The sequence below is a fragment of the Parasteatoda tepidariorum genome, chromosome 4 (assembly GCF_043381705.1).
Source record: "Parasteatoda tepidariorum isolate YZ-2023 chromosome 4, CAS_Ptep_4.0, whole genome shotgun sequence".
Taxonomy (NCBI): domain Eukaryota; kingdom Metazoa; phylum Arthropoda; class Arachnida; order Araneae; family Theridiidae; genus Parasteatoda; species Parasteatoda tepidariorum.
The window spans coordinates 7,109,145-7,135,132 of record NC_092207.1 but is presented as its reverse complement, the minus strand read 5'-3'; the positions used below and the strand labels follow the sequence as shown (position 1 = coordinate 7,135,132).

The window sequence follows — 25,988 nt, the reverse complement described above, 5'->3', positions numbered from 1 at the left end:
CTGGAGGTTACTGCATGCAGGAAGAAAAAAAAATTTTATTGGGAAAATGGGAAGAAACAGGAAAAATCCAGGAAAATCAATTTATTTGCTCTATTTCGACTTCTATTGCAACATTTTGTATATTCTAGCATGCATGGGGTGTTTTCTGTGCGTGAAGACCAGCAAAGAAAGCGTAATGGAATAATAAAAAAAGAATAAAAAAATAAAATGGCTTGAGAAAGGTTCAAATTTAAAGACCCCCTAGCTCCCTTTAATATCAAGGTGTCATTTTGAAACTCGGACCCTAGGTAGGGTCTATGATCCAAACAAGGCTGCTGAAAAGAATTTTTTATAGGCCAATTAGGGGGGTCACAGTGGGCCCCTAAGTGTATATTGTGAAGATGAGAGGAGAGAGCTTTTGAAGCGAAACCGTGTACGTTTCACATGTCAACGTGGACTAGAAGGTAGGCCACCAGACAAGCAAGTTCGCAGCAGGAGGGAGGGGTCCTGGGTTCGAATCCCAGGGACGGTCAAATTTTCAAAAAAAATTCTTTTTTTTTGTTTGTTTATTTTAAGTTATATTATTTTTTATGTGTTTTTCAATATTCTGGAGGTTCCTGCATGTAGGGAAAAAAAATTTTATTGGGAAAATGGGAAAAAGCTGGAAAAATCCAGGAAAATCAATTTATTTGCTCTTTTTCGACTTCTATTGTAACATTTTGTATATTCTAGCATGCATGGGGTGTTTTCTGCGTGTGAAGTCCAGCAAAGAAAGCGTAATGTAATAATTAAAAAAAAAGAATAAAAAAATAAAATGGCTCGAGAAAGGTTCAAATTTTAGGACCCCCTAGCTCCCTTTAATATAAGGGTATAATTTCCAAACTTGGACCATAGGTAGGGGTCTATGTTCCAAACAAGGCTGCAGAAAATAATTTTTATAGGCCAATTAGGGGGGTCACAGTGGGCCCCTAAGGGTATATTAAGAAATTGAGAGGAGAGAGCTTTTGAAGCGAAACTGTGGTAGGCTTCACATAGCACCGTGAACTGGAAGGTAGGCCACCAGACTAGCAAGTTCGCTGTAGGAGGGAGGGGTCCTGGGTTCGAATCCCACAGACGGTCAAATTTTCAAAAAAATTTCTTTTTTTTGTTTATTTTAAATTTTATTGTTTTTTATGTGTTTTTCGATATTCTGGAGGTTCCTGCATGTAGGGAAAAAAATTTTATTGGAAAATTGGGAAAAAACTGGAAAAATCCAGGAAAATCAATTTATTTGCTCTTTTTCGACTTCGATTGTAACATTTTGTATATTCTAGCATGCATGGGGTGTTTTCTGTTTGTGAAGTCCAGCAAAGAAAGCGCAATGGAATAATAAAAAAAAATAATAAAAAAATAAAATGGCTTGAGAAAGGTTCAAATTTTAGGACCCCCTAGGTCCCTTTAATATCAAGGTATAATTTTCAAACTCGGACCCTAGGTAGGGGTCTACAGTCAAAGCAAGGATGCTGAAAAGAATTTTTATAGGCCAACTAGGGGGGTCACAGAGGGCCCCTAAAGGTATATGGCGAAGATGAGAGGACAGAGCTTTTGAAGCGAAACTGTGATAGGCTTCACGTATCACCGTGCACAGGAAGGTAGGCCACCAGACAAGCGAGTTCGCGGCATTAGGGACGGGTCCTGGGTTCGAATCCCAGAGACGGTCAAATTTTCAAAAAAAATTCTTTTTTTTTTGTTTGTTTATTTTATATTATATAATTTTTTTATGTGTTTTTCGTTATGTGTATTTGTTATGGTAGGCCACCAGACAAGCAAGTTCGCTGCAGGAGGGAGGGGTCCTGGGTACGAATCACAGAACGGTCAAATTTTCAAAAAAATTTCTTTTTTTGTTTATCTTAAATTATATTATTTTTTTATGTGTTTTTCAATATTCTGGAGGTTACTGCATGCAGGAAGAAANCAGACAAGCAAGTTCGCTGCAGGAGGGAGGGGTCCTGGGTTCGAATCCCAGGGACGGTCAAATTTTCAAAAAAATTTCTTTTTTTTTTGCTTGTTTATTTTATATTATATAATTTTTTTTTATGTGTTTTTCGATATTCTGGAGGTTCCTGCATGTAGGAGAAAAAGTTTTTATAAGGAAAATGGGAAAAAAACTGGAAAAATCCAGGAAAATCCATTTATTTGCTCTTTTTCGACTTCTATTGTAACATTTTGTATATTCTAGCATGCATTGGGTGTTTTCTGTGAGTGAAGTCCAGCAAAGAAATAGTAATGGAATAATAAAATAAAAAAAATAATATAAAATGGCTCGAGAAAGGTTTGAATTTCAAGACCCGCTAGCTCCCTTTAATATCAAGGTATAATTTCCAAACTTGGACCCTAGGTAGGGATCTATTTTCAAAACAAGGCTGCTGAAAATAATTTTTATAGGCCAATTAGGGGGGTCACAGTGGGCCCCTAAGTGTATATTAAGAAGTTGAGAGGCGAGAGCTTTTGAAGCGAAACTGTGGAAGGCTTCACATATCACCGTGGTCTGGAAGGTAAGCCACCACACTAGCAAGTTCGCTGTAGGAGGGAGGGGTCCTGGGTTCGAATCCCAGGGACGGTGAAATTTTCAAAAAAATTTCTTTTTTTGTTTATTTTAAATTATATATTTTTTTATGTGTTTTTCGATATTCTGGAGGTTCCTGCATGTAGGACAAAAAAATTTGGGAAAATGGGAAAAAACTGGAAAAATCCAGAAAATCAATTTATTTGCTCTTTTTCGACTTTTATTGTAACATTTGGTATATTCTAGCATGCATGGGGTGTTTTCTGTGTGTGAAGTCCAGCAAAGAAAGCGTAATGGAATAATAAAAAAAAAGAATAAAATAATAAAATGGCTCGAGAAAGGTTCAAATTTAAACACCTTCTAGCTCCCTTTAATATTAAGGTATAATTTCCAACCTCGGACCCCAGGTAGGGGTCTATGGTCCAAACAATGCTGCTAAAAAGAATTTTTTTAGGCCATATATGGGGGTCACAGTGGGCCCCTAAGGATATATTAAGAAGATGAGAGGAGAGAGCTTTTGAAGCGAAACTGTGGAAGGCTTTACATATCACCGTGGACTGGAAGGTAGGCCACCAGACAAGCAAGTTCGTCGCAGGAGGTAGGGGTCCTGGTTTCGAATCCCAGGGACGGTCAAATTTTCAAAAAAAATTCTTTTTTTGTTTATTTCAAATTATATTATTTTTTTCATGTGTTTTTCGATATTCTGGAGGTTCCTGCAAGTAGGAAAAAAATAATTTTTATTGGGAAAATGGGAAAAAACTGGATAAATCCTGGAAAATCTACTTATTTGCTCTTTTTCGACTTCTATTGTAACATTTTGTATATTCTAGCATGCATGGGGTGTTTTCTGTGTGTGAAGTCCAGCAAAGAAAGCGCAATGGAATATTATAAAAAAAGTATAAAAAAATAAAATGGCTCGAGAAAGGTTCACATTTCAAGACCCCATAGCTCCCTTTAATATCAAGGTATAATTTTCAAACTCGTACCCTAGAATTAGAGAGTACCTAGTACTCGGACCCTAGTCTATGGTCCAAATAAGGGTGTTGAAAAGAATTTTTGTAGGCCGATTAGGGGGGTCACAGTGGGCCCCTAAAGGTATATTGCGAAGATGAGAGGACAGAGCTTTTGAAGCGAAACTGTGATAGGCTTCACGTATCACCGTGCACAGGAAGGTAAGCCACCAGACAAGTAAGTTCGCGGCAGGAGGTAGGGGTCCTGGTTTCGAATCTCAGGGACTGTCAAATCTTTAAAAAAAATTCTTTTTTTTTTGTTTGTTTATTTTATATTATATTATTTTTTTATGTATTTTTCGATATTCTGGAGGTTCCTGCATGTAGGAGAAAAAGTTTTTATAGGGAAAATGGGAAAAAACTGGAAAAATCCAGGAAAATCAATTTATTTGCTCTTGATCGACTTCTATTGTAACATTTTGTATATTCTAGCATGCATTGGATGTTTTCTGTGAGTGAAGTCCAGCAAAGAAATAGTAATGGAATAATAAATTAAAAAAAGTTATATAAAATGGCTCGAGAAAGGTTTGAATTTCAAGACCCGCTAGCTCCCTTTAATATCAAGGTATAATTTACAAACTTGTACCCTAGGTAGAGGTCTATAATCCAAACAAGGCTGCTGAAAATAATTTTTATAGGCCAATTAGGGGGGTCCCAGTGGGCCCCTAAGCGTATATTAAGAAGTTGAGAGGCGAGAGCTTTTGAAGCGAAACTGTGGTAGGCTTCACATATCACCGTGGATTGGAAGGTAGGCCACCAGACAAGCAAGTTCTCTGCAGGAGGAAGGGGTCCTGGGTTTGAATCCCACAGACGGTCAAATTTTCAAAAAAATTTCTTTTTTTGTTTATCTTAAATTATATTATTTTCTTTATGTGTTTTTCGATATTCTGGAGGTTCCTGCATGCAGGAAGAAAAAAAAAATTTTGGGAAAATGGGAAGAAACAGGAAAAATCCAGGAAAATCAATTTATTTGCTCTATTTCGACTTCTATTGTAACATTTTGTATATTCAAGCATGCACAGGGTGTTTTCTGTTTGTGAAGTCCAGCAAAGAAAGCGTAATGGAATAATAAAAAATTAAAAAAATATATATAAAATGGCTCGAGAAAGGTTTGAATTTCAAGACCCCCTAGCTCCCTTTAATATCAAGGTATAATTTCCAAACTTGGACCCTAGGTAGGGGTCTATGGTCCAAAAAGGGCTGCTGAAAATAATTTTTATAGGCCAATTAGGGGGGCTCAGTGGGCCCCTAAGGGTATATTAAGAAGATGAGAGGAGAGAGCTTTTGAATCGAAACTGTGGTAGGCTTCACGTATCACCATGAACTGGAAGGTAGGCCACCAGACAAGCAAGATCCCTGCAGGAGGGAATGGTCCTGGGATCGAATCCCAGGGACGGTCAAATTTTCAAAGAAATTTCTTTTTTTTTTGTTTGTTTATTTTAAGTTATATTATTTTTTTATGTGTTTTTCGATATTCTGAAGGTTCCTGCATGTAGGAAGAAAAAATTTTATTGGAAAAATGGGAAAAAAACTGGAAAAATTAAGGAAAATCAATTTATTTGCTCTTTTTCGACTTCTATTGTAACATTTTGTATATTCTAGCATGCATGGGGTGTTTTCTGTTTGTGAAGTCCAGCAAAGAATGCGTAATGGAATAATAAAAAAAAAGAATAAAAAAATAAAATGGCTCGAGAAAGGTTCAAATTGTAGGACCCCCTAGTTCCCTTTAATATAAAGGTATAATTTCCTAACTGGGACCCGAGGTAGGGGTCTATGGTCCAAGCAAGGCTGCTGAAAAGAATTTTTATAGGCCCATTAGGGGGGTCACAGCGGGCCCCTAAGGGTATATTAAGAATTTGAGAGGAGAGAGCTTTTGAAGCGAAACTGTGGTAGGCTTCATATATCACCGTGGACTGAAAGGTAGGCCACCAGACAAGCAAGTTCGCTGCAGGAGGGAGGGGTCCTGGGTTCGAATCCCACAGACGGTGAAATTTTCAAAAAAATTTCTTTTTTTGTTTATTTTTACTTATATTATTTTTTTATGTGTTTTTCGATATTCTGGAGGCTCCTGCATGTAGGGAAAAAAATTTTATTGGAAAATTGGGAAAAAACTGGAAAAATCCAGGAAAATCAATTTATTTGCTCTTTTTCGACTTCGATTGTAACATTTTGTATATTCTAGCATGCATGGGGTGTTTTCTGTTTGTGAAGACCAGCAAAGAAAGCGTAATGGAATAATAAAAAAAGAATAAAAAAATAAAATGGCTAGAGAAAGGTTCAAATTTAAAGACCCCCTAGCTCCCTTTAATATCAAGGTATAATTTTCACACTCGGACCCTAGGAAGGGGTCTATGATCCAAACAAGGCTGCTGAAAAGAATTTTTTATAGGTCAATTAGGGGGGTCACAGTGGGCCCCTAAGTGTATATTGCGAAGATGAGAGAGCTTTTGAAGCGAAACAGTGTACGCTTCACTTGTCACCGTGGACTAGAAGGTAGGCCACCAGACAACAAGTTCGCTGCAGGAGGGAGGGGTCCTGGGTTCGAATCCCACAGACGGTCAAATTTTCAAAAAAAAATTCTTTTGTTTTGTTTGTTTATTTTAAGTTATATTATTTTTTTATGTGTTTTTCAATATTCTGGAGGTTCCTGTATGTAGGAAAAAAAATTTTTATTGGGAAAATGGGAAGAAACAGGAAAAATCCAGAAAAATCAATTTATTTGCTCTATTTCGACTTCTATAATAACATTTTGTATATTCTAGCATGCATGGGGTATTTTCTGTTTGTGAAGTCCAGCAAAGAAAGCGTAATGGAATAATAAAAAAAAAGAATAAAAAAATAAAATGGCTCGAGAAAGGTTCAAATTTTAGGATCCCCTAGCTCCCTTTCAAGGTATAGTATAATATATCAAGGTATAGTTTTCAAACTCGGACCCTAGGTAGGGGTCTATGGTCCAAGCAAGGCTGCTGAAAAGAATTTTTATAGGCCTATTAGGGGGGTCACAGAGAGCCCCTGAAAGTATATTGCGAAGATGAGAGGACAGAGCTTTTGAAGCGAAACTGTGGTAGGCTTCACGTATCACCGTGGACTGGAAGGTAGGCCACCAGACAAGCAAGATCCCTGCAGAAGGGAGGGGTCCTGGCTTCGAATCCCAGGACGGTCAAATTTTCAAAAAAATTTCTTTTTTTGTTTATCTTAAATTATATTATTTTTTTATGTGTTTTTCGATATTCTGAAGGTTCCTGCTTGTAGGAAGAAAAAAATTATTATTGGAAAAATGGGAAAAAACTGGAAAAATCCAATAAAATTAATTTATTTGCTCTTTTTCGACTTCTATTGTAACATTTTGTTTATTCTATCATGCATTGGGTGTTTTCTGTGTGTGAAGTCCAGCAAAGAAAGCGTAATGGAATAATAAAAAATAAAAAAATATATGTAAAATGGCTCGAGAAAGGTTTGAATTTCAAGACCCCCTAGCTCCCTTTAATATCAAGGTATAATTTCCAAACTTGTCTATGGTCCAAACATGGCTGCTGAAAATAATTTTTATAGGCCAATTAGGGGGGCACAGTGGGCCCCTAAGGGTATATTAAGATGAAGAGAGGAGAGAGCTTTTCAAGCGAAACTGTGGTTGGCTTCACGTATCACCGTGGACTGGAAGGTAGGCCACCAGACAAGCAAGTTCGCTGCAGGAGGGAGGGATCCTTGGTTCGAATCCCAGGGACGGTCAAATTTTCAAAGAAATTTCTTTTCTTTTTTTGTTTGTTTATTTTAAATTATATTATTTCTTTTATGTGTTTTTCGATATTCTGGAGGTTTCTGCATGTAGGAAGAAAAAATATTTTTTATTGGGAAATAGGAAAAAACTGGAAAAATCCAGTAAAATCAACTTATTTGCTCTCTTTCGACTTCTATTGTAACATTTTGTATATTCTAGCATGCATGGGGTGTTTTCTGCGTGTGAAGTCCAGCAAAGAAAGCGTAATGTAATAATAAAAAAAAAGAATAAAAAAATAAAATGGCTCGAGAAAGGTTCAAATTTTAGGACCCCCTAGCTCCCTTTAATATAAAGATATAATTTCCAAACTGGGACCCAAGGTAGGGGTCTATGGTCCAAGCAAGGCTGCTGAAAAGAATTTTTATAGGCCAATTAGGGGGGTCACAGAGGGCACCTAAAACTATATTGCGAAGATGAGAAGACAGAGCTTTTGAAGCGAAGCTGTGGTAGGCTTCACGTATCACCGTGGACTGGAAGGTAGGCCACCAGACAAGCAAGTTCGCTGCAGGAGGGAGGGGTCCTGGGTTCGAATCCCACAAACGGTCAAATTTTCAAAAAATTTCTTTTTTTGTTTATCTTAAATTATATTATTTTTTTTATGTGTTTTTCGATATTCTGGAGGTTCCTGCATGTAGGGAAAAAAAATTTTATTGGAAAATGGGGAAAAAACTGGAAAAATCCAGGAAAATCTATTTATTTGCTCTTTTTCGACTTCGATTGTAACATTTTGTATATTCTAGCATGTATGGGGTGTTTTCTGTTTGTGAAGTCCAGCAAAGAAAGCGTAATGGAATAATAAAAAAAAAGAATAAAAAAATAAAATGGCTCGAGAAAGGTTCAAATTTTAGGACCCCCTAGCTCCCTTTAATATCAAGGTATAATTTTCAAACTCGGACCCTAGGTAGAGGTCTATGGTCCAAGCAAAGCTGCTGAAAAGAATTTTTATAGGCTTATTAGGGGGGTCACATAGAGCCCCTAAAGGTATATTGCGAAGATGAGAGGAGAGAGCTTTTGAAGCGAAACTGTGGTAGGCTTCACATATCACCGTGGACTGGAAGGTAAGCAACCAGACAAGCAAGTTCGCTGCAGGAGGGAGGGGTCCTGGGTTCGAATCCCACAGACGGTGATATTTTCAAAAAAAATTTTTTTTTGTTTATTTTAAATTATATTACTTTTTATGTGTTTTTCGATATTCTGGAGGTTCCTGCATGCAGGAAGAAAAAAAAATTTATTGGGAAAATGGGAAGAAACAGGAAAAATCCAGGAAAATCAATTTATTTGCTCTATTTCGACTTCTATTGTAACATTTTGTATATTCTAGCATGCATGGGGTGTTTTCTGTTTGTGAAGTCCAACAAAGAAAGCGTAATGGAATAATAAAAAAAAAGAATAAAAAAATAAAATGGCTCGAGAAAGGTTCAAATTTTAGGATCCCCTAGCTCCCTTTAATATCAAGGTATAATTTTCAAACTCGGACCCTAGGTAGGGGTCTATGGTCCCAGCAAGGCTGCTGAAAAGAATTTTTATAGGCCTATTACGGGGGTCACAGAGAGCCCCTAAAGATATATTGCGAAGATGAGAGGACAGAGCTTTTGAAGCGAAACTGTGGTAGGCTTCACGTATCACCGTGGACTGGAAGGTAGGCCACCAGACAAGCAAGATCCCTGCAGGAGGGAGGGGTTCTGGCTTCGAATCCCAGGGACGGTCAAATTTTCAAAGAATTTTCTTTTCTTTTTTTGTTTGTTTATTTTAAATTATATTATTTTTTTATGTGTTTTTTGATATTCTGGAGGTTCCTGCATGTAGGAAAAAAAATTTATTGGAAAAATGGGAAAAAAACTGGAAAAAATCCAGGAAAATTAATTTACTTGCTCTTTTTCGACTTCTATTGTAACATTTTGTATATTCTAGCATGCATGGGGTGTTTTCTGTGCGTGAAGTCCAGCAAAGAAAGCGTAATGAAATAATAAAAAAAGAATAAAAAAATAAAATGGCTTGAGAAAGGTTCAAATTTAAAGACCCCCTAGCTCCCTTTAATATCAAGGTATAATTTTCAAACTCGGACCCTAGGTAGGGGTCTATGATCCAAACAAGGCTGCTGAAAAGAATTTCTTATAGGCCATTTAGGGGGGTCACAGTGGGCCCCTAAGTGTATATTGCGAAGATGAGAGGAGAGAGCTTTTGAAGCGAAACTGTGTATGCTTCACATGTCACCGTGGACTAGAAGGTAGGTCACCAGACAAGCAAGATCACTGCAGGAGTGAGGGGTCCTGGGTTCGAATCCCAGGGACGGTCATACTTTCAAAAAAATTTCTTTTTTTTGTTTATTTTAAATTATATTATTTTTTTATGTGTTTTTCGATATTCTGGAGGTTCCTGCATGTAGGGAAAAAAATTTTATTGGAAAATTGGGGAAAAACTGGAAAAATCCAGGAAAATCAATTTATTTGCTCTTTTTCGACTTCTATTGTAACATTTTGTATATTCTAGCATGCATGGGGTGTTTTCTGTTTGTGAAGTCCAGCAAAGAAAGCGTAATGGAATAATAAAAAAAAGAATTAAAAAATAAAATGGCTCGAGAAAGGTTCAAATTTTAGGACACCATAACTCCCTTTAATATCAAGGTATAATTTTTAAACTCGGACCCTAGGTAGGGGTCTATGGTCCAAACAAGGCTGCTGAAAATAATTTTTATAGGCCAATTAGGGGGGTCACAGTGGGCCCCTAAAGGTATATTGTGAAGATATGAGGACAGAGCTTTTGAAGCGAATCTGTGGTAGGCTTCACGTATCACCGTGGACTGGAAGGTAGGCCACCAGACAAGCAAGTTCGTTGCAGGAGGGAGGGGTCCTGGGGTCGAATCACAGGGACGGGCAAATCTTCAAAAAAATTTCTTTTTTTGTTTATTTTAAATTATATTATTTTTTTTATGTGTTTTTCGATATTCTGGAGGTTCCTGCATGTAGGGAAAAAAAATTTATTGGAAAAATGGGAAAAAACTGGAAAAATCCAGGAAAATCAATTTATTTGCTCCTTTTCGGCTTCTATTGTAACATTTTGTATATTCTAGCATGCATGGGGTGTTTTCTGTGTGTGAAGTCCAGCAAAGAAAGTGTAATGGAATATTTAAAAAAAAGAATAAAAAAATAAAATGGCTCGATAAAAGTTCAAATTTTAGGACCCCATAACTCCCTTTAATATCAAGGTATAATTTTCAAACTCGGACCCTAGGTAGGGGTCTAAAGTCCAAACAAGGCTGCTGAAAATAATTTTTATAGGCCAATTAGGAAGGCACAGTGGGCCCCTAAGGGTATATTAAGAAGATGAGAGGAGAGAGCTTTTGAAGCGAAACTGCGGTAGGCTTCACGTATCACCGTGGACTGGAAGGTAGGCCACCAGACAAGCAAGTTCACTGCAGGATGGAGGGGACCTGGGTTCGAATCCCAGGGACGGACAAATTTTCAAAAAAAAAAATTTTTTTTTTTTTTGCTTATTTTAAATTATATTTTTTTTTTTATGTGTTTTTCCATATTCTGGAGGTTCCTGCATGTAGGAAAAAATATTTTTTTATTGGGAAAATGGGAAAAAACTGGAAAAATCCAGGAAAATCAGTTTATTTGCTCTTTTTCGACTTCTATTGTAACATTTTGGATATTCTAGCATGCATGGGGTGTTTTCTGTGTGTGAAGTCCAGCAAAGAAAGCGTAATGGAATAAAAAAAAAAAAGAATAAAAAAATAAAATGGCTCGAGAAAGGTTCAAATTTCAAGACCCCCTTGCTCCCTTTAATATCAAGGTATAATTTTCAAACTCGGACGCTAAGTAGGGGTCTAAGGTCCAAACAAGGCTGCTGAAGATAATTTTTATAGGCCAATTAGGGGGTTCACAGTGGGTCCCTAAAGGTATATTGCGAAGATGAGAGGAGAGAGCTTTTTAAGCGAAACTGTGGTAGGCGTGACGTAACACCGTGGATTGGAAGGTAGGCCACCAGACAAGCAAGTTTGCTGCAGGAGGGAGTGGTCCTGGGTTCGAATCCTAGGGACGGTTAAATTTTCAAAAAAAATTTTTTTTTTTTTTTTTTGTTTATTTAAAATTATATTATTTTTTTTATGTGTTTTTCGATATTCTGGAGGATCCTGCATGTAGGAAAAAAATTTTTTTATTGGGAAAGTGGAAAAAAAACTGGAAAAATTCAGGAAAATCAGTTTATTTGCTCTTTTTCGACTTCTATTGTAACATTTTGGAAATTCTAGCATGCATGGGGTGTTTTCTGTGTGTGAAGTCCAGCAAAGAAAGCGCAAAGGAATAATATAAAAAAAGAATTAAAAAATAAAATGGCTCGAGAAAGGTTCACATTTCAAGACCCCATAGCTCCCTTTAATATCAAGGTATAATTTTCAAACTCGTACCCTAGATAGGAGTCTATGGTCCAAATAAGGCTGCTGAAAAGAATTTTTGTAGGTCAATTAGGGAAGTCGCAGTGGGCCCCTAAAGGTATAATGCGAAGATGAGAGGACAGAGCTTTTGAAGCGAAACTGTGATAGGCTTCACGTATCACCATGCACAGAAAGGTAGGCCACCAGACAAGCGAGTTCGCGGCAGGAGGGACGGGTCCTGGGTTCAATCCCAGGGACCGTCAAATTTTCAAAAAAATTTCTTTTTTTTTGTTTGTTTATTTTATACTATATTATTTTTTTTATGTGTTTTTCGATATTCTGGAGGTTCCTGCATGTAGGAAAAAAAGTTTTTATTGGGAAAATGGGAAAAAAACTGGAAAAATCCTGGTAAATCAATTTATTTGCTCTTGTTCGACTTCTATTGTAACATTTTGTATATTATAGCATGCATTGGGTGTTTTCTGTGAGTGAAGTCCAGCAAAGAAATAGTAATGGAATAATAAATTAAAAAAAATAATATAAAATGGCTCGAGAAAGGTTTGAATTTCAAGACCCCCTAGCTCCCTTTAATATCAATGTATAATTTCCAAACTTGGACCCTAGGCAGGGGTCTATTTTCTAAACAAGGCTGCTGAAAATAATTTTTATAGGTCAATTAGGGGGGTCACAGTGGGCCCCTAAGTGTATATTAAGAAGTTGAGAGGCGAGAGCTTTTGAAGCGAAACTGTGGTAGGCTTCACATATCACCGTGGATTGGAAGGTAGGCGACCAGACAAGCAAGTTCGCTGCAGGAGGGAGGGGTCCTGGGTTCGAATCCCAGAGATGGACCAATTTTCGAAGAAAAAAAATAATTTTTTTAAAAATTTATTACTCCTTTATGTGTTTTTCGATGTTCTGGAGGGTCCTGTATGTAGGAAGAAAAAGAATTTTATTGGGAAAATGGGAAAAAACTGGAAAGATTGAGGAAAATTAGTTAATTTGCTCTTTTTCGACTTGATATTCTAGGAAGTTTTATTTTTGTGATTCTTATTCAAATTTACACGTAGTTTTACCATTCATAAGAGTTTTCTGTTATTTGCAAATTCTAACAGGTCGTGAGCCGATAGCAAATTTAAAAAAATTGATGTCGCAACATAAATAAAGTGTAAGGCCTTTTTATTTTAATCCCTTATTTGGCTATAATTGTGTAAAACATCACAGGTTGCAATTTTCTGATTAGCATTATGGCATGCTTGCGAGATCTTCCAAATACATTTTTTATTTGTTTCATTGAAAGAAAGTGTAATATTGTGAACACTACAAGTATAATAATATTGAATGACAAGTTTTTCCAAAGTTAAGCGTCGAAATCAGTCGAAAGTAGTAATCCGGAAGCCTTACGGCGAATTGTAACCCCTAGCTCAACATGGGTTTATCTTTATACAGTGAACCATCCATAGAAATGATATAAACTGTGTATAAACGAATCCCAGCAATGGCTGATTGATACGAACTCCTTATCCGGCTTGCACCAACCACAGTGCTGCCATAAAATATCCTCATTGGAAGATGGATCATGGGTTAGAGTCCTCTTGACCCCGAACTAATTTTTGTGGTTTTCCTCTCCATGTGACGCAATTGCTGGTTATATTCCTCAAGAAGTTCTCCACGAAGGGAAATTTCTCCCAATGTCCCATGTGTTGACCCATCCTCCTTTCCCTCTCCTCAGTTCTTTTTAAATGTAATGTATTACGATATTTTCCCTCTTCTTAAATTTTTCCTATTTAACTGTCACAAATATTCTTTTTTAAATTTCCACGACGCTTTCTTTCAGAACTATAGTCAATGTAGTTTTCAGTTCCATATAGTTTCCTAACTTAAAACGTTTTAATCTATAAGAAAATCTGGAGAGAAACTGACGTGCTTCCTTCTCCTATGACTCTCCTCACGCTAATGGTGAGGTGAAAGCATGCGAAGTGTTTCCATAGGTAGAACATTCTGATCTACGCCTCCTATTACTTGAGTTTCTTGATTTGAATTCTGATCTACGCCACGGTATTACTTGAATTTCTTGATTAGAATTCTGATCTACATCACCTATTACTTGAATTTCTTGATTAGAATTCTGATCTACGCCACCTATTACCTGAATTTCTTGATTAGAATTCTGATCTACGCCACGGTATTACTTGAAGTTGGATTAGCGTGAGTAGGTTTTTCGCTGTACAGTGTTCTAAAGCCAAATACAAAACTGTAGCACATTTCGATCGCCAATAGCAGCATTAGAAATCGACGTTCGAATTGGACACATCCCTTACGCAAACCCATATTTATTATGTTTCAAACACAAAGTTTCCATCGAAAACTGTGATGATCTATTTTCTTTGAAATGGAACATTTATCTCATGTTTGCTTTTTTCGTAAATTCTGGTTGTGATTGAATTTTTTTAACTTCTATATGGTAATCACAGAAAAACTATTTAATGCACATTCTTCAACTTTCTCTTTTCGTTTTGACAAGAGGTTGTTGTTTATTTTTTTAAAAAAACTTCTTGTGTTTCGAGTGCGATATTACATCATGAAAAGCGTATGAAATTTGTTCAATTTACAAGAAGTATATGAGAGTGGGCAGAGGGGATAACTCGAAACTCTCTTATCATGTCACCGTTCCTTGAATTAAGATAAATAATATTTCGTTGAAATATTGTGCAATTAAAAGCTGTAGTGGTTTGTTGTACAGTGCGCAAAATAAAACGCGAACCACCCTGAATAACTTTTGATCTAATGATCGGATCTTCAGAATTTTAGAGAAGTCCTATTTTTAAAAATCGATTCCTCAGGAGCTATTCAACCGATTTCGATCAAATTTTATATTTTGTCGTGTAAAATTACACTCTTTAAAATTAAGTAAAAAAATGTACACCTTATTATTCAACATTTTTTCAACTATTTAAGGAAGTAATAAAAAATAATTAATAAATAATAAAATTTATTTTCTGCATAGCATTACCTCTGTATAAACGAATTTTACAAACGTGAGCCAAATTATTTTAATTCGATTCAAAAGTTCTCGAGATATGGCGGAAAACGCAAAAAGTAAAATTTTCACTATGGGAACCAAACTTTGAAGTGCTCTCCTGGCCAAACTATGGGGACCACATTTTCCAGATTGCAGCAACCCCCTCTATTTTGGGGGTCAGAAATTCGAATATGTTGAAAAAAACGTTTATTTTTTTCAGAGAAAGTACGTTTTTGTATCTGATTTGGTAACTTAAAGCATCGTCTGCACTAATTAATTAGCATATTTGAGGTCATCCTCTTGAACCATTTAAAATGAATCTTAGAGCGTGACGATCTGCTCATTAAATCAAAAGTAATTTAGGGTGGTCCATTTATTAGTTTTCTTTTTGTATGCACTGTACAATTGTTTAATTTTTTTCCTACTTCTACTATACTATGTTTATGTTACTTTTTTACACCATGAAATTAATACAGAAAAATATAGCATGTCGATTGTACAATTTTAAGTGGCATTAGGTAAAATGGTCAATTTTGTTAATTACTGTATAGTGCAATACGCGACCTCAAGATATTAAAAATTCAAACAAAGGGTAAAATATGCAAACAGACAGCATTTTTTTTTTAAAAAAAACGGTACACCCTGATATCTTAAGATAAAGACAGATCGAGAAATTAAATTACAACGAACATGTATGAGAAAGAGATTCACTATATATTACGGAGCTAGCCCAAAATCTCAAGAATAACATTTTATAAAAATAATTTTGGTAATTATACCTTCAATTTTAGATTTAATTTTTTTTCCTGTCGATTAAAATAACGCATGACTCATAAAGAGTCGATTGAAATAATTGGGACGAAGCATACTTAGTATGCAAAATCAAAAACAGCACTGAAAAACAGGGGACTTCTTGACGTTGATTAAAAACAAGTTTACGTCTAAGTATCGTAATTAAGAGGTTTTAATTTCCAGTTCAAATTACATCTAAATCGATCCATGTTATGGTTCAACTTTCTAGTTTCCAATGATGTAGAGTAAAATTAAAAACGTTGCTTCAAAAACGAATCCAAAACAATCATCAACATTGTTGTACTGTACAGAACCCGTTATCCGGAAATCAGAAAACCGGAAAACCAAAAACCCGGAACGAAATTCGATAAATTTTCTCGCAATTTTTTAAAAAAAAAAAATTTTCCTCATAAGATTTTACGATTTTTCTTTCTTTTTTTAACGATGTTTACCTTACCATCATTCGGAAATAATCATTAGTGTTACTTCAGCGTTTTTTCTAATTTTTAAGATTATTTCCAATTTTTTTTTTCTTTTAGTTGGGTTTAACAATAAAAAATACGGCTTTTTGTAGCGNTCCTCTTTTTTGTTGTTGAAAAAAATTAAGTGGTCTCGATTTTATCACAAAAAATACTTTTTTTTTTTTGTAATAAAATTTTACAATTATGGAGGCTCATAGTGTCAATTAGGCACTTCTCCAAGCAATAGAGGAGTCAGGGTTTTTACAGCGGGGAATGTTAAAGTATATACTCTACAGCTTTTTCATTGTTTGTCGCTGGAACAAAGAAGGGGAGGCGTTGAAAAGAATAAAAAATAAAGAAGGTATTAAAGTTTAATTAGCATGATTTAGTTGAAAGAGTTTCGGTTTTCCTTGAAGGATGAGTGTTTGTTCTCTATCCTGACCTGTTTGCTTTTCCGCGTTTTTAATTGGAATGAATTGCTCTCTCCCTCTCTACGCGTCTCAAAACTTATTTTTAAACCAAACGATGCAATAATTACACCTTCCCCTCTTTTATAAAATATCTCTAATGGACCGAGCAGCATTCCAAGTTTTGTCTATTCTTCTAATGAAGTGGTCATGAAAAAAAAAATTACTTTTAACGGAAGATGTTCCCCATAAATTAGGAATGAAAGATAAACTTAGGTTCGGCCGATTTATCTTTTGGATGAGTTAGGTCAGTTAAGGTCAATGAACATTTTCTGGACAATGGTTCTTAAGACACCATCAGTGTAAGAAATACGAGGTAATATTCTTAACATAACAAGCAATATAAAAATTATAAAAAATTAAAGTCAATACCTACTCAGGTCAACAAAGACAAATTTTAGTTTAGTTACTTCTTATTAAATAATTTAAAAAAATTTTATCCCATATAAAACTAAAATTAATTCATTAAATTTAATGAATGAATTAACATTTGAAAAAACTGTATAAACATCAAGTGTCATTCTCTAAAAGTTCTAAAAAAAAATTAAACATTAAATTTATTACATTAAAGATATTTATATTGATGAAGCCATTTTATGTAAATTTTTCTGATTCATTAATTTCTCTCAAAATGTCACTTATCTGGCTCTTCCACTAAGCTTTTCAATTGCGTGGGTATATGCCTTTCAATTTTCAACATTATTTCGCAGTACTGATTTATTGTTGTTTTTTTTATTTATTTATTTATTTATTCCATGCGAAGAAAGCGTATATTCAGCTAGTTGTTAATGAAAAATCATTTAGTAAATTTTCGTTATTCCTATTTTAATAAAAGTTATCCAAATCAATTTCGAACAAGCTTCAAGATGAATATAAAAAGAAATGTAAATATTTTTACTGAAAATTATTACTTGCTATTTAAATTTTATAAAACATTATTAATAAACATTAATGAAATCTTAAGGTCCAAATCTGTTTAAAGCAACAACTTAAATGCTAAAAAATTTTTTCAACAATGAGTGAAACGAGAAAAAAAATTTAAATACAAAGTACTTGAGAAATTAAAACTTTATATGATATGAGTCATATAACGCTTTATTTAAAAGTACTTCATCATAAATAATTTCAAAATGTACTGCAGCCAGTTTTGACGTAGAAGGATAATTGCATCGAATAGAAACATTGATTTCATGGAGATAATGCTCAGTAATAAATGTAGTCATCTTTAAATTATAAGTGAAAACGTAAGATGTATTTAAAGTTTACAAGATATTTTCCTCCTCGTGGGTTTTTTATGACAAAATCTTTTTTTCTCTTTGTAACCTCATCAGTTTCACTATTTGCCGAAATAAAAAAAAGAAGGAAAGAATAATGGACTCAGGTGGTGAAACACGAAAAAAAGTAAAATGGATGATAAAAGCTTCCAATAAATGTTTTTCAATGATTCTTTTACAGAAAGAAACAATTCTCTTAGAGATTTTCCACAATTCAGGTATACAATGTAAAAAGATTTGTTTGCGGATATTTTGTGTTCAACAAACAGTTCATGATGTCCTCAATTGTATTGTTTTTCTCCCCTCTAAAACTAGAATGTTGGGTAATGTTATAAACTGATGACGATTTAGTTTTTTATTTTTTTCATTAATATAACTAAATATTTTCAGAATAATGTAAATAAACAATTTTAGTTAAAACAGATTGTATTGGAGTCTTAAATGTAGGCTTAAATGGATCCAGAAATCGTCGTCACTGATATGTCTGTTATTCATTGAAAGTACATTGGGTCGTTAATTCTAACGGAGTGAGATGATCCAAAAATCTTTAAAATGGAAATTTTTAAAAAAAGAACAGAAAAAAAAACTCTGGTTCTCTTTGGTTAAAAAAAAGTCTCCGTACGTGAGTAAAGATTTATTGCAGGTGAAAAAAATAATACTACGGCGCATTCTTACTACTGACAAATTATAAACAAAATTTCAGTGCATTTGCTGTTCAGATAAGCAAACGATTTCAAAATAATCAGTTGGATTTTTTAAAAATTTCCTTCACTAGAAGGAAATTAGGACTAATTTTAACGAAAGGCGGATCAATGTCAAAACTAGAATGCGTTTTTACACAAAAAGTGAAATCTTAAAAGTGTTTCAAAAGAAAAAAGAATTGGTGTAGAAAACGAAACTCCTTCTTCATCGTCCGTCCTATCGAATTATCGTTGAATAAGTAGTATTGGAAATAAATTATTCATTTTTTAACTTACCTTTTCTTTTTTTTTATTTTAAAGAATCGTTTTCTTTTTTTTTATTTGTCATTTTACGCATCTTCTCATCACAAGTCAGTAAATCGAACTACGCACTTGTTGAACTCCAAAACATGTCTGAAATAAAAGTTTAATACTGTTGTGCCCTATTTTAGAAAATATTGCAAGCTTATTTATTGTATTGTAAGTTTATTCCCTGTTATAAATTAACTATTATTTTGAACCTAAAAAGATCTGAGTGGCAGAACTGCGTTATTTTGGTTTCTTTTACTTCTTACGTTATTGGTTACTGAGTTGAACATAATTTTTTTTTTTTTCTTCCTAAGAGAAGAGGCTAAGGTGCCACTCTAAGTCTGAGTAGCAACCTTTTTTTCCTCTCTCCAATGCTTTTAATTTTGTACATTTTTTGTTTAAAGTAAAAAATTCCTAATTTTAACTAAACGTTTTCATTACATAAAAATACGAAGTTGTAAAGGAATATTGCACCCTATTTTTAAATTGCTGTCAATCAACGATTATTGTTTTCTTTCAGTTGTTGTTGCTGTCATAGACTATTTCAGAAAGGGGTGTGATTGTTCTTCGCGCCATCTCTGGCCAAGAATTCGAGTTTTTTTTTTTGGTCATCTTATAAAAGATAAGAACCTAACATTTTTACAGTCGAAATTTTCTTCTTAATAGGTCCGATTGCTAATTGAAAAATTTAAAATATAAACTTAACAGCATTATTGAGCAGTAAATTTTTTTGACTCGTCCAGCGAATTGCAGTGGCAGCACTGTTTTTCATTTCTTATTTATTGCGAAAACGAAAGTACGTTTAAATGTCCATTTATTTTCGTCATGAATTAATTTCTTAGTTTTTTTTTAATTTGATGATTTTATTTCCTGATTATGATGTATTACGATTTCTTAACATGCGCTCATTCTTTTGTGTGTATTTACTCTTTAGTAAGTAAATTATATTCATAAAGTAATTTACTGTTGCATTAAAATAACAAGTATCAGTTTTCTGTTAAACTTATTTTGATCGATCTTAATACTTGATTCAAAAAATTTTATTCTTAGACACTAGAATTGAATAATAGCAATCATTTTATAACATTAAATGGTAAAGATATCACTCGTGAGTACGATAATACATTACATAATTCATTTTATAGCTTTAGCTTTTATAAATAAAACAAGCATAAATAACTCATTGCTGCTATTTTTTTCTTTTTCAATTAAAAAATGTTAAAGTTGCGGAAAACTACTCGAGGAGGGGGGGGGGGGGCCTATTTTCCAACTCTGCCTCTATAATGGGTTTAAAGTTTTCGAAACGGTTGTGACTTTTTTTTTTCAAGTTCAAACTAAAGGAAAAAATATTTGGAAGGGCGATAATAATGCCACTAAAATTATGATAAATATGTTTTGAACTTATAAAACCAGTCAAATGATTTCTCGTTCAGAAATTTAACATTAATAAAACAAATTTCCGAAACTAACAAATGCTATATTTTAAAAAAGAATCGCTTCCTGCTGAAAATGAAAATCATTATCGGTACTGATTTCTTGCAAGTGAAACTAATATTACACTGTAGTCATTTAAAGAAAACTTCACAATATTTAAATTAAAATGTGTGCTAAATTAATGAGAATAAATAATTCTACATACTTGAGCAATTGATAATGAATGCAGCTGGTCATAATATTCTATTTTCCACGTATGAAATAAGGCGGGAAATAAATATAAAATTTCTGGAACAAAGCTTTTACGGAGCAAAGTGTTTCAAAGTATAGAATAGAACGTTTTCAAAGCAAGTTAAAAATTTTGAATCTTGCGTAATTTTTTAGGGGCGACTAGGTTTATTCTAGGAAGTTAAAATCATCTGTTTTAAATTTTAATGGCACACTTCAGATATCGGCAAATTAGTTTAAAAAAAAAAAGAAAGAAAGAAAGAAAGAAAGCTGACTGCAGAAGAGGCAGCTGTCATGATTTTAAAATCGTTTGCTTTTTGCTATGAATTATCAATAACATTTTCCTTTTTCTTAATAATTGTCTTTTATAGTATTATAACCGAATACAAATTATATTTCTGGAACATAATTTTACACGGGACCAATGAACTTTTTAAAAATTGATGCAGTTAATTAATCAACCCATTTTATTTTACTTTCTAAATAAAAAATCGTTTACAATTTAGAGATACTCTTTAATAAAAATTATACGAGGATTAGATTTTAAAACCTGCTGATCACATGAAAAATTTCAGAACTTATCTGTTCCGAAGGCCACCTAACTGTTATTGACAAAATCGATGATGAATTCTGTAAATTGGTACCCGATATATTTATATCTCAGGTACCTAAAGTAGGTTCTGTGGCAAATTGACTTTTTACAAACAACTGAAACGAGTCAGTATCAAAGTTTCTAAACAATGCCCATAACGGTTGCTTATTTGAACCAATGAAAATTGGTAGTTAAGGCCAGTACATTATAGTTGCTCACAAGGCCCGACTTAGCCTAATTGCGGCCCAGGGCAAAAACATCTCACCCCCCCCCTCCCTGCTTCATCACTTCAGTAACGACCTTTATGGAGGTATTTAAATTTTTCGCCTCGTTGTAGATTTATAGCAAGAAATTTGACTGGAACCTACAATAGCTATAAAGTGCCCCCCCCCTCGGATGGTCAGACAAAGTATAGTTCTGTGCATTTTATTGATTTTCTGACAATTCTATGTTCATCATAACGAATGTAGTTTTCTAATTGTTAACTTTGTCATCTAGCTGCGAAAAATTCATATCCTTGCTGACAATAGGGCGGAATTCAGCTAAATTTTCACAATTACGATGGCTCACTTAAGCCAATCAGAAGCCTGTATTATTGTGAACATATCGCATTTTGCGATAGATAAAAATACAGACTTTTCATTGGCCGAATATGTCCATCGTCATTTAGCTGAATTCCGCTCTAGAGAGTCATGGATTTTTTGCATTCATACTATATATTAATGAAAAAGCTAACATAAAACTGACTGATTTTACACTGTACATATATTTTGTTTAAAAAAAGTTCATAAACTTTCTATTCGATTTGGGGGCCCGGGGCAGCTGCCCTTACGTCCCTGCCTTTGTCAGGCTCTGGTTGCTCATTTCAACCAATGAGAGAAGGCAGTTAACGGCAGTACATTATAGTTGCACTTATTACTTTATAGATTAAAATTATCATTTGATTCTCTAATCTGTACCCTTTATGATCAACTATATTAGAGCAATTAAATAATATTTATTTACGACGTTGTGTCTTTATCAGAAATAGTGTAAATTCTATTATTTTGGAATCAAAATCATGAAATTTTACATATTAAGGTGAAATCTAAATGAGAGTACAAAGTATCCATTTTTAGTACGCTTATAGTGACTTTTATTTTCTTTTTCCATTTCCAAATTTCATGCCTAAAAAGCGACATAAGCATTTTTTCTCTTTTTTTTGAATTTCTTACCTACGTTCAAATTTTATATAATCGTTCACTTTATATAAACAAAATATTGGTGGCCCTTAGACATTGGAATTTTGCCGTTAAAAGTCAAGTTCAAATAATCATCTAAAAGTGTTCTAATAAATTTTATTTTCATCAAATGTTATAGTTTTGATTTATTTTAAGGCTTGGTTCCCCTTTGTGTGAAAATCTCAAGTGTTTTAACTACTGTTGATATAACAAAATGAAAAACAAGGTTTTCGAATTTCGTTCACCAAAAATAAATTTTTTAAAAAATCATTAAACCTTTTTCTAATAAAATCTTTAATGAGTGCAAAAGTTGCTTTTAGCTAATTTCATGTGGTCCGTAAAATTTCGAATATTAACTGAGACTATCTTTATAACTATTTTTTTCTTTTCTTCAACGAATAAAAGTTTTAATAAATCTTTTCAAAAATGAAAAATATATGGTAATGTACAATTTAAATAACTTGAAACAAGTTAACCTTTTTCCTTTTTGTTTCCAATTATGCCACACTTTTTTTGGGTTTAGGAGTTCCATTCAAATGTTTAAGACAATAAGATACTTAAATTTTCTACAAACGGTGGTTAGGAATACGACGGCAAAAGTAGGAGTGCTTTATTTCAATTTACTTTTGAAAGAATTTTTATAACTGAAAATTCAATCTATACTATCTCCAGAATGAAAAAAAAAATACTTAGTTTCTTTCTTTCTATTTAAGGCTTGACTAGACAGATTATTTTTTTTCTATTTAAAGCTTGACTAGACAAACTAAAATTTAAAAAAAAAAAAAAAAAATTTTTAAGTTCGATTTATAGTTGAGATTTGATGGAAAGATAGTAATTTCTTTAAATAATTGGAGAGAAAAAAAACAAATGTTTGAAAGAGAAAAAAAACAATAATTGGAAGAAAAAAAAACAAGTTTAAATAGACAAAGAAAATGATCCATTTTAAAATTGGTGTTCAGGTTTTAGAATGTATTTTAGATTTAGTTAGTCAACATAAAATCAAGTTGTATAAATTTGGCATGTTTAAAATTATTTCAGTACAAAAAAAAAAAATTCCCAAAAATGTGTGTTCTTCTAAAACAGATTTATTTCACTAAATGTATGAAATGAATATGTTCATCTAAAATAAATTTACATCCATCCAACAAAAGCATCAATCATAACAGTTTAATTGCAATCAAAATTACAAAAGAAAACATCAAATGGTTTATATACAATGCCAGAGTTCTTTTCACATATCTAATTGTTATGACAATGTGACATTTGCAGCTTGCAGATATTTACTCAGGTGAGCAGCAGCTTCAGGTGCAATGCTTGAAGATATCAAGGCCGGATACTGAAACAGTAATTCACATTTAAATATTAAAAATACATATAAGTAATATAAAAAGCGCACAATGAGTCGTTTGGTATCAGTTCACAGTTTAATAAAATAAATTTCTCACGAATTTATTTTTAGATTATATGTTCAGCATTAATTTGATGTCTGTCCTTTATAAGCTCCAAAACCATTCGACTGAGAGCGATGGAATTTGGCATACTGGTAGGTCAAAGCACAGGGATTAGAACATTCTGCTACAAAACGTTTAAGCGAGGTGAGCAAAAAACAAAATGGAGTTTACTGACTGTGTAAGTATTAATCATTATTTTAAACTACAGACTATTTATATTTCCAAATATTTTAAAGATAATATCAGTGATATTTGCTAGCTTATAGTTGTATTTGATCAACAAAAAAATATGTTTTTTGCAAGTATTTTAATATTTAGTTGTTTTTTTTAATTTGCTAAGTCAGATAAATTTCATTAACAAAATTAATATGATAGCATGGAAAGACTATGTCATTAAATTAGTTCATTTTGTTTATAATAATTCTTTGAAAACATGTTTACATAAAAGTAATTTAAAATCAAAGGTAATTGAAATGAAAAAAAAATAGGAAAGACAAAGTTAAAGTCGTACAAATTTGTTAAGAAGAAACATGAAAAATCACCATATTGATGCCAGTGGTGCTCAATTAATTCAAGTAATGGATGTATATTGAAATAAATAAAGAAACTATGTACTCAAAAGCAAAATTTATGGAGTAAAGGTACTTATATGTTTAAGAAAACCGTAAAAAAGTTCCACACTATTATTGGGAAAGAAGCTCAATTAATATTGGTAATGTGTATTAATTGAAATTAAAAAAATCATAAACTACGAACTAAAATGAGCTATTATGTCCCTCAAAACGGATATGTACCAGAGAAAATTACTTGATAGGGGCAAATTTTGACATTCATGAGTTGGCTTCAAGCAGTACCATCATGCAAAGTGATGTTGAATACAGTTAATCTTAATTTTGATACGTTGAACTACAAAATAACCTGTTTTGCTTATTTCAATAACATAAAGCCACCGAAATAGACAACAAATAATAATTATAAAAAGTATTTTAGCTTCATTAATTGTGTCGTTTTTTCGTGATGTTGGGTGTGCTTCAGAGATGATTAAATGATTTTTCTTCTTTTTTTTTATTATGTCTATCTTTAATAAATTTCGTATTCAAACAAAACTCTATTAAAGAATGGCTATACAGCCAGGACAAAGTAAAAATAAGTAAAGATAAATAAGAATTTTTTTTTTATCAAATCAATATAAAAGCTTTTTATCAAATCAATTAAACCATGCACAAAAACTTTTAGTTTTTAATTCAAATTGTGCAACAGATTAAAAACTAAGTCAGAGAGATTTTGTTTTAAGTGATAGTTTTATTCCATAACTTTAAAAAAAAATTAAAAAAAACATTTTATTAGAGTGTTCTAAATTTTGTTTAGAATAGAAAATGTGAACTAATAAGTTGATTTAACCTGAATAATAAGTTGAATGATATGCTGATTAAATTGGAACGATTCAACTATTTATTCTGAAAGAACTTTTATGTTTGTAGTTTGAAAAATAACTCATTAAAACAAAACTACAAAAATCAAGATACCTAATGGAAAACAGGAAAGGAATGAACATTAACCAAAATAAAAAAAAGTATTAAATCAGTAAAAGCCTCACTAAACAAAATAATTAAATGTGTTAATTATTACTTTACAGAATTAATAAGTACACAGAAAATAAAACATGGTATAAAGTTATGTTGCAAAGAAATGAGTAAAAATGTAAAGGTGTGATCAAAAATTTAAATGCCACAAAAAATCAATTATTCTCATTTAAAATAGTGAAAAGAATAAAAAATGAACAGAATATTTTAAGAGCATGTGAGAAAAACATTAAGAGCCAAAACTGAAACATTTAGAACCTATACATTTAAAATAAATGTTGATAATTTTGGCATGGCACATTTAAATGTTCATTTTACATTTAATTACCCATAGTAATCATAGTAATAACTCAAAAGAATATTTTTAGTTTAGAAAGGGGAATGCTGTTGAAAAGATCCTGGAAATCAAAATTCACAATGGAATTAATTTTATTTCGTTTAATAAATTCTAAAATCAGTTCATTATTAGTGATAATCCAAGAAAAACTTTCTTTAATAATATTGTTAATAATTTTATTTAAGTAATTAGAGAAAATGGTGCCAGTTTTAGTTAGGTAAGTATTAGACCCATATGCGATTGTTCTGAATTTTATAGGAATTTTATGAAATTTTGGACTAATAATAAAGAAAGGAAAGTGTATATTGATAATTTTAATTATTAAAATGTTTATTTCACATTTAAAAATAGTTATTTAAATGTTATCTAAATACAGGGTATCTGCTACATAGATTTTCAAATACATGACTTCCCATGACTAATTCCAAGAATTTTTCATAACTTCACAAAGTTA

At 32.8% G+C, this 25,988-nt stretch overlaps 1 protein-coding gene across 1 annotated transcript in view; it reads right to left on the bottom strand.

The window, feature by feature from the left end:
• Positions 1-23,316: 23,316 nt before the first annotated feature.
• The window catches only part of LOC107447405 (chromosome segregation 1), a 77,082-nt gene continuing 74,410 nt past the window's right edge, over positions 23,317-25,988 (bottom strand). The window contains exon 27 of the mRNA XM_071180538.1: positions 23,317-23,499. Coding sequence (XP_071036639.1) covers positions 23,410-23,499 — 90 coding nt within the window. The 3' untranslated portion in view covers positions 23,317-23,409. The remainder of the gene's footprint in view (positions 23,500-25,988) is intronic.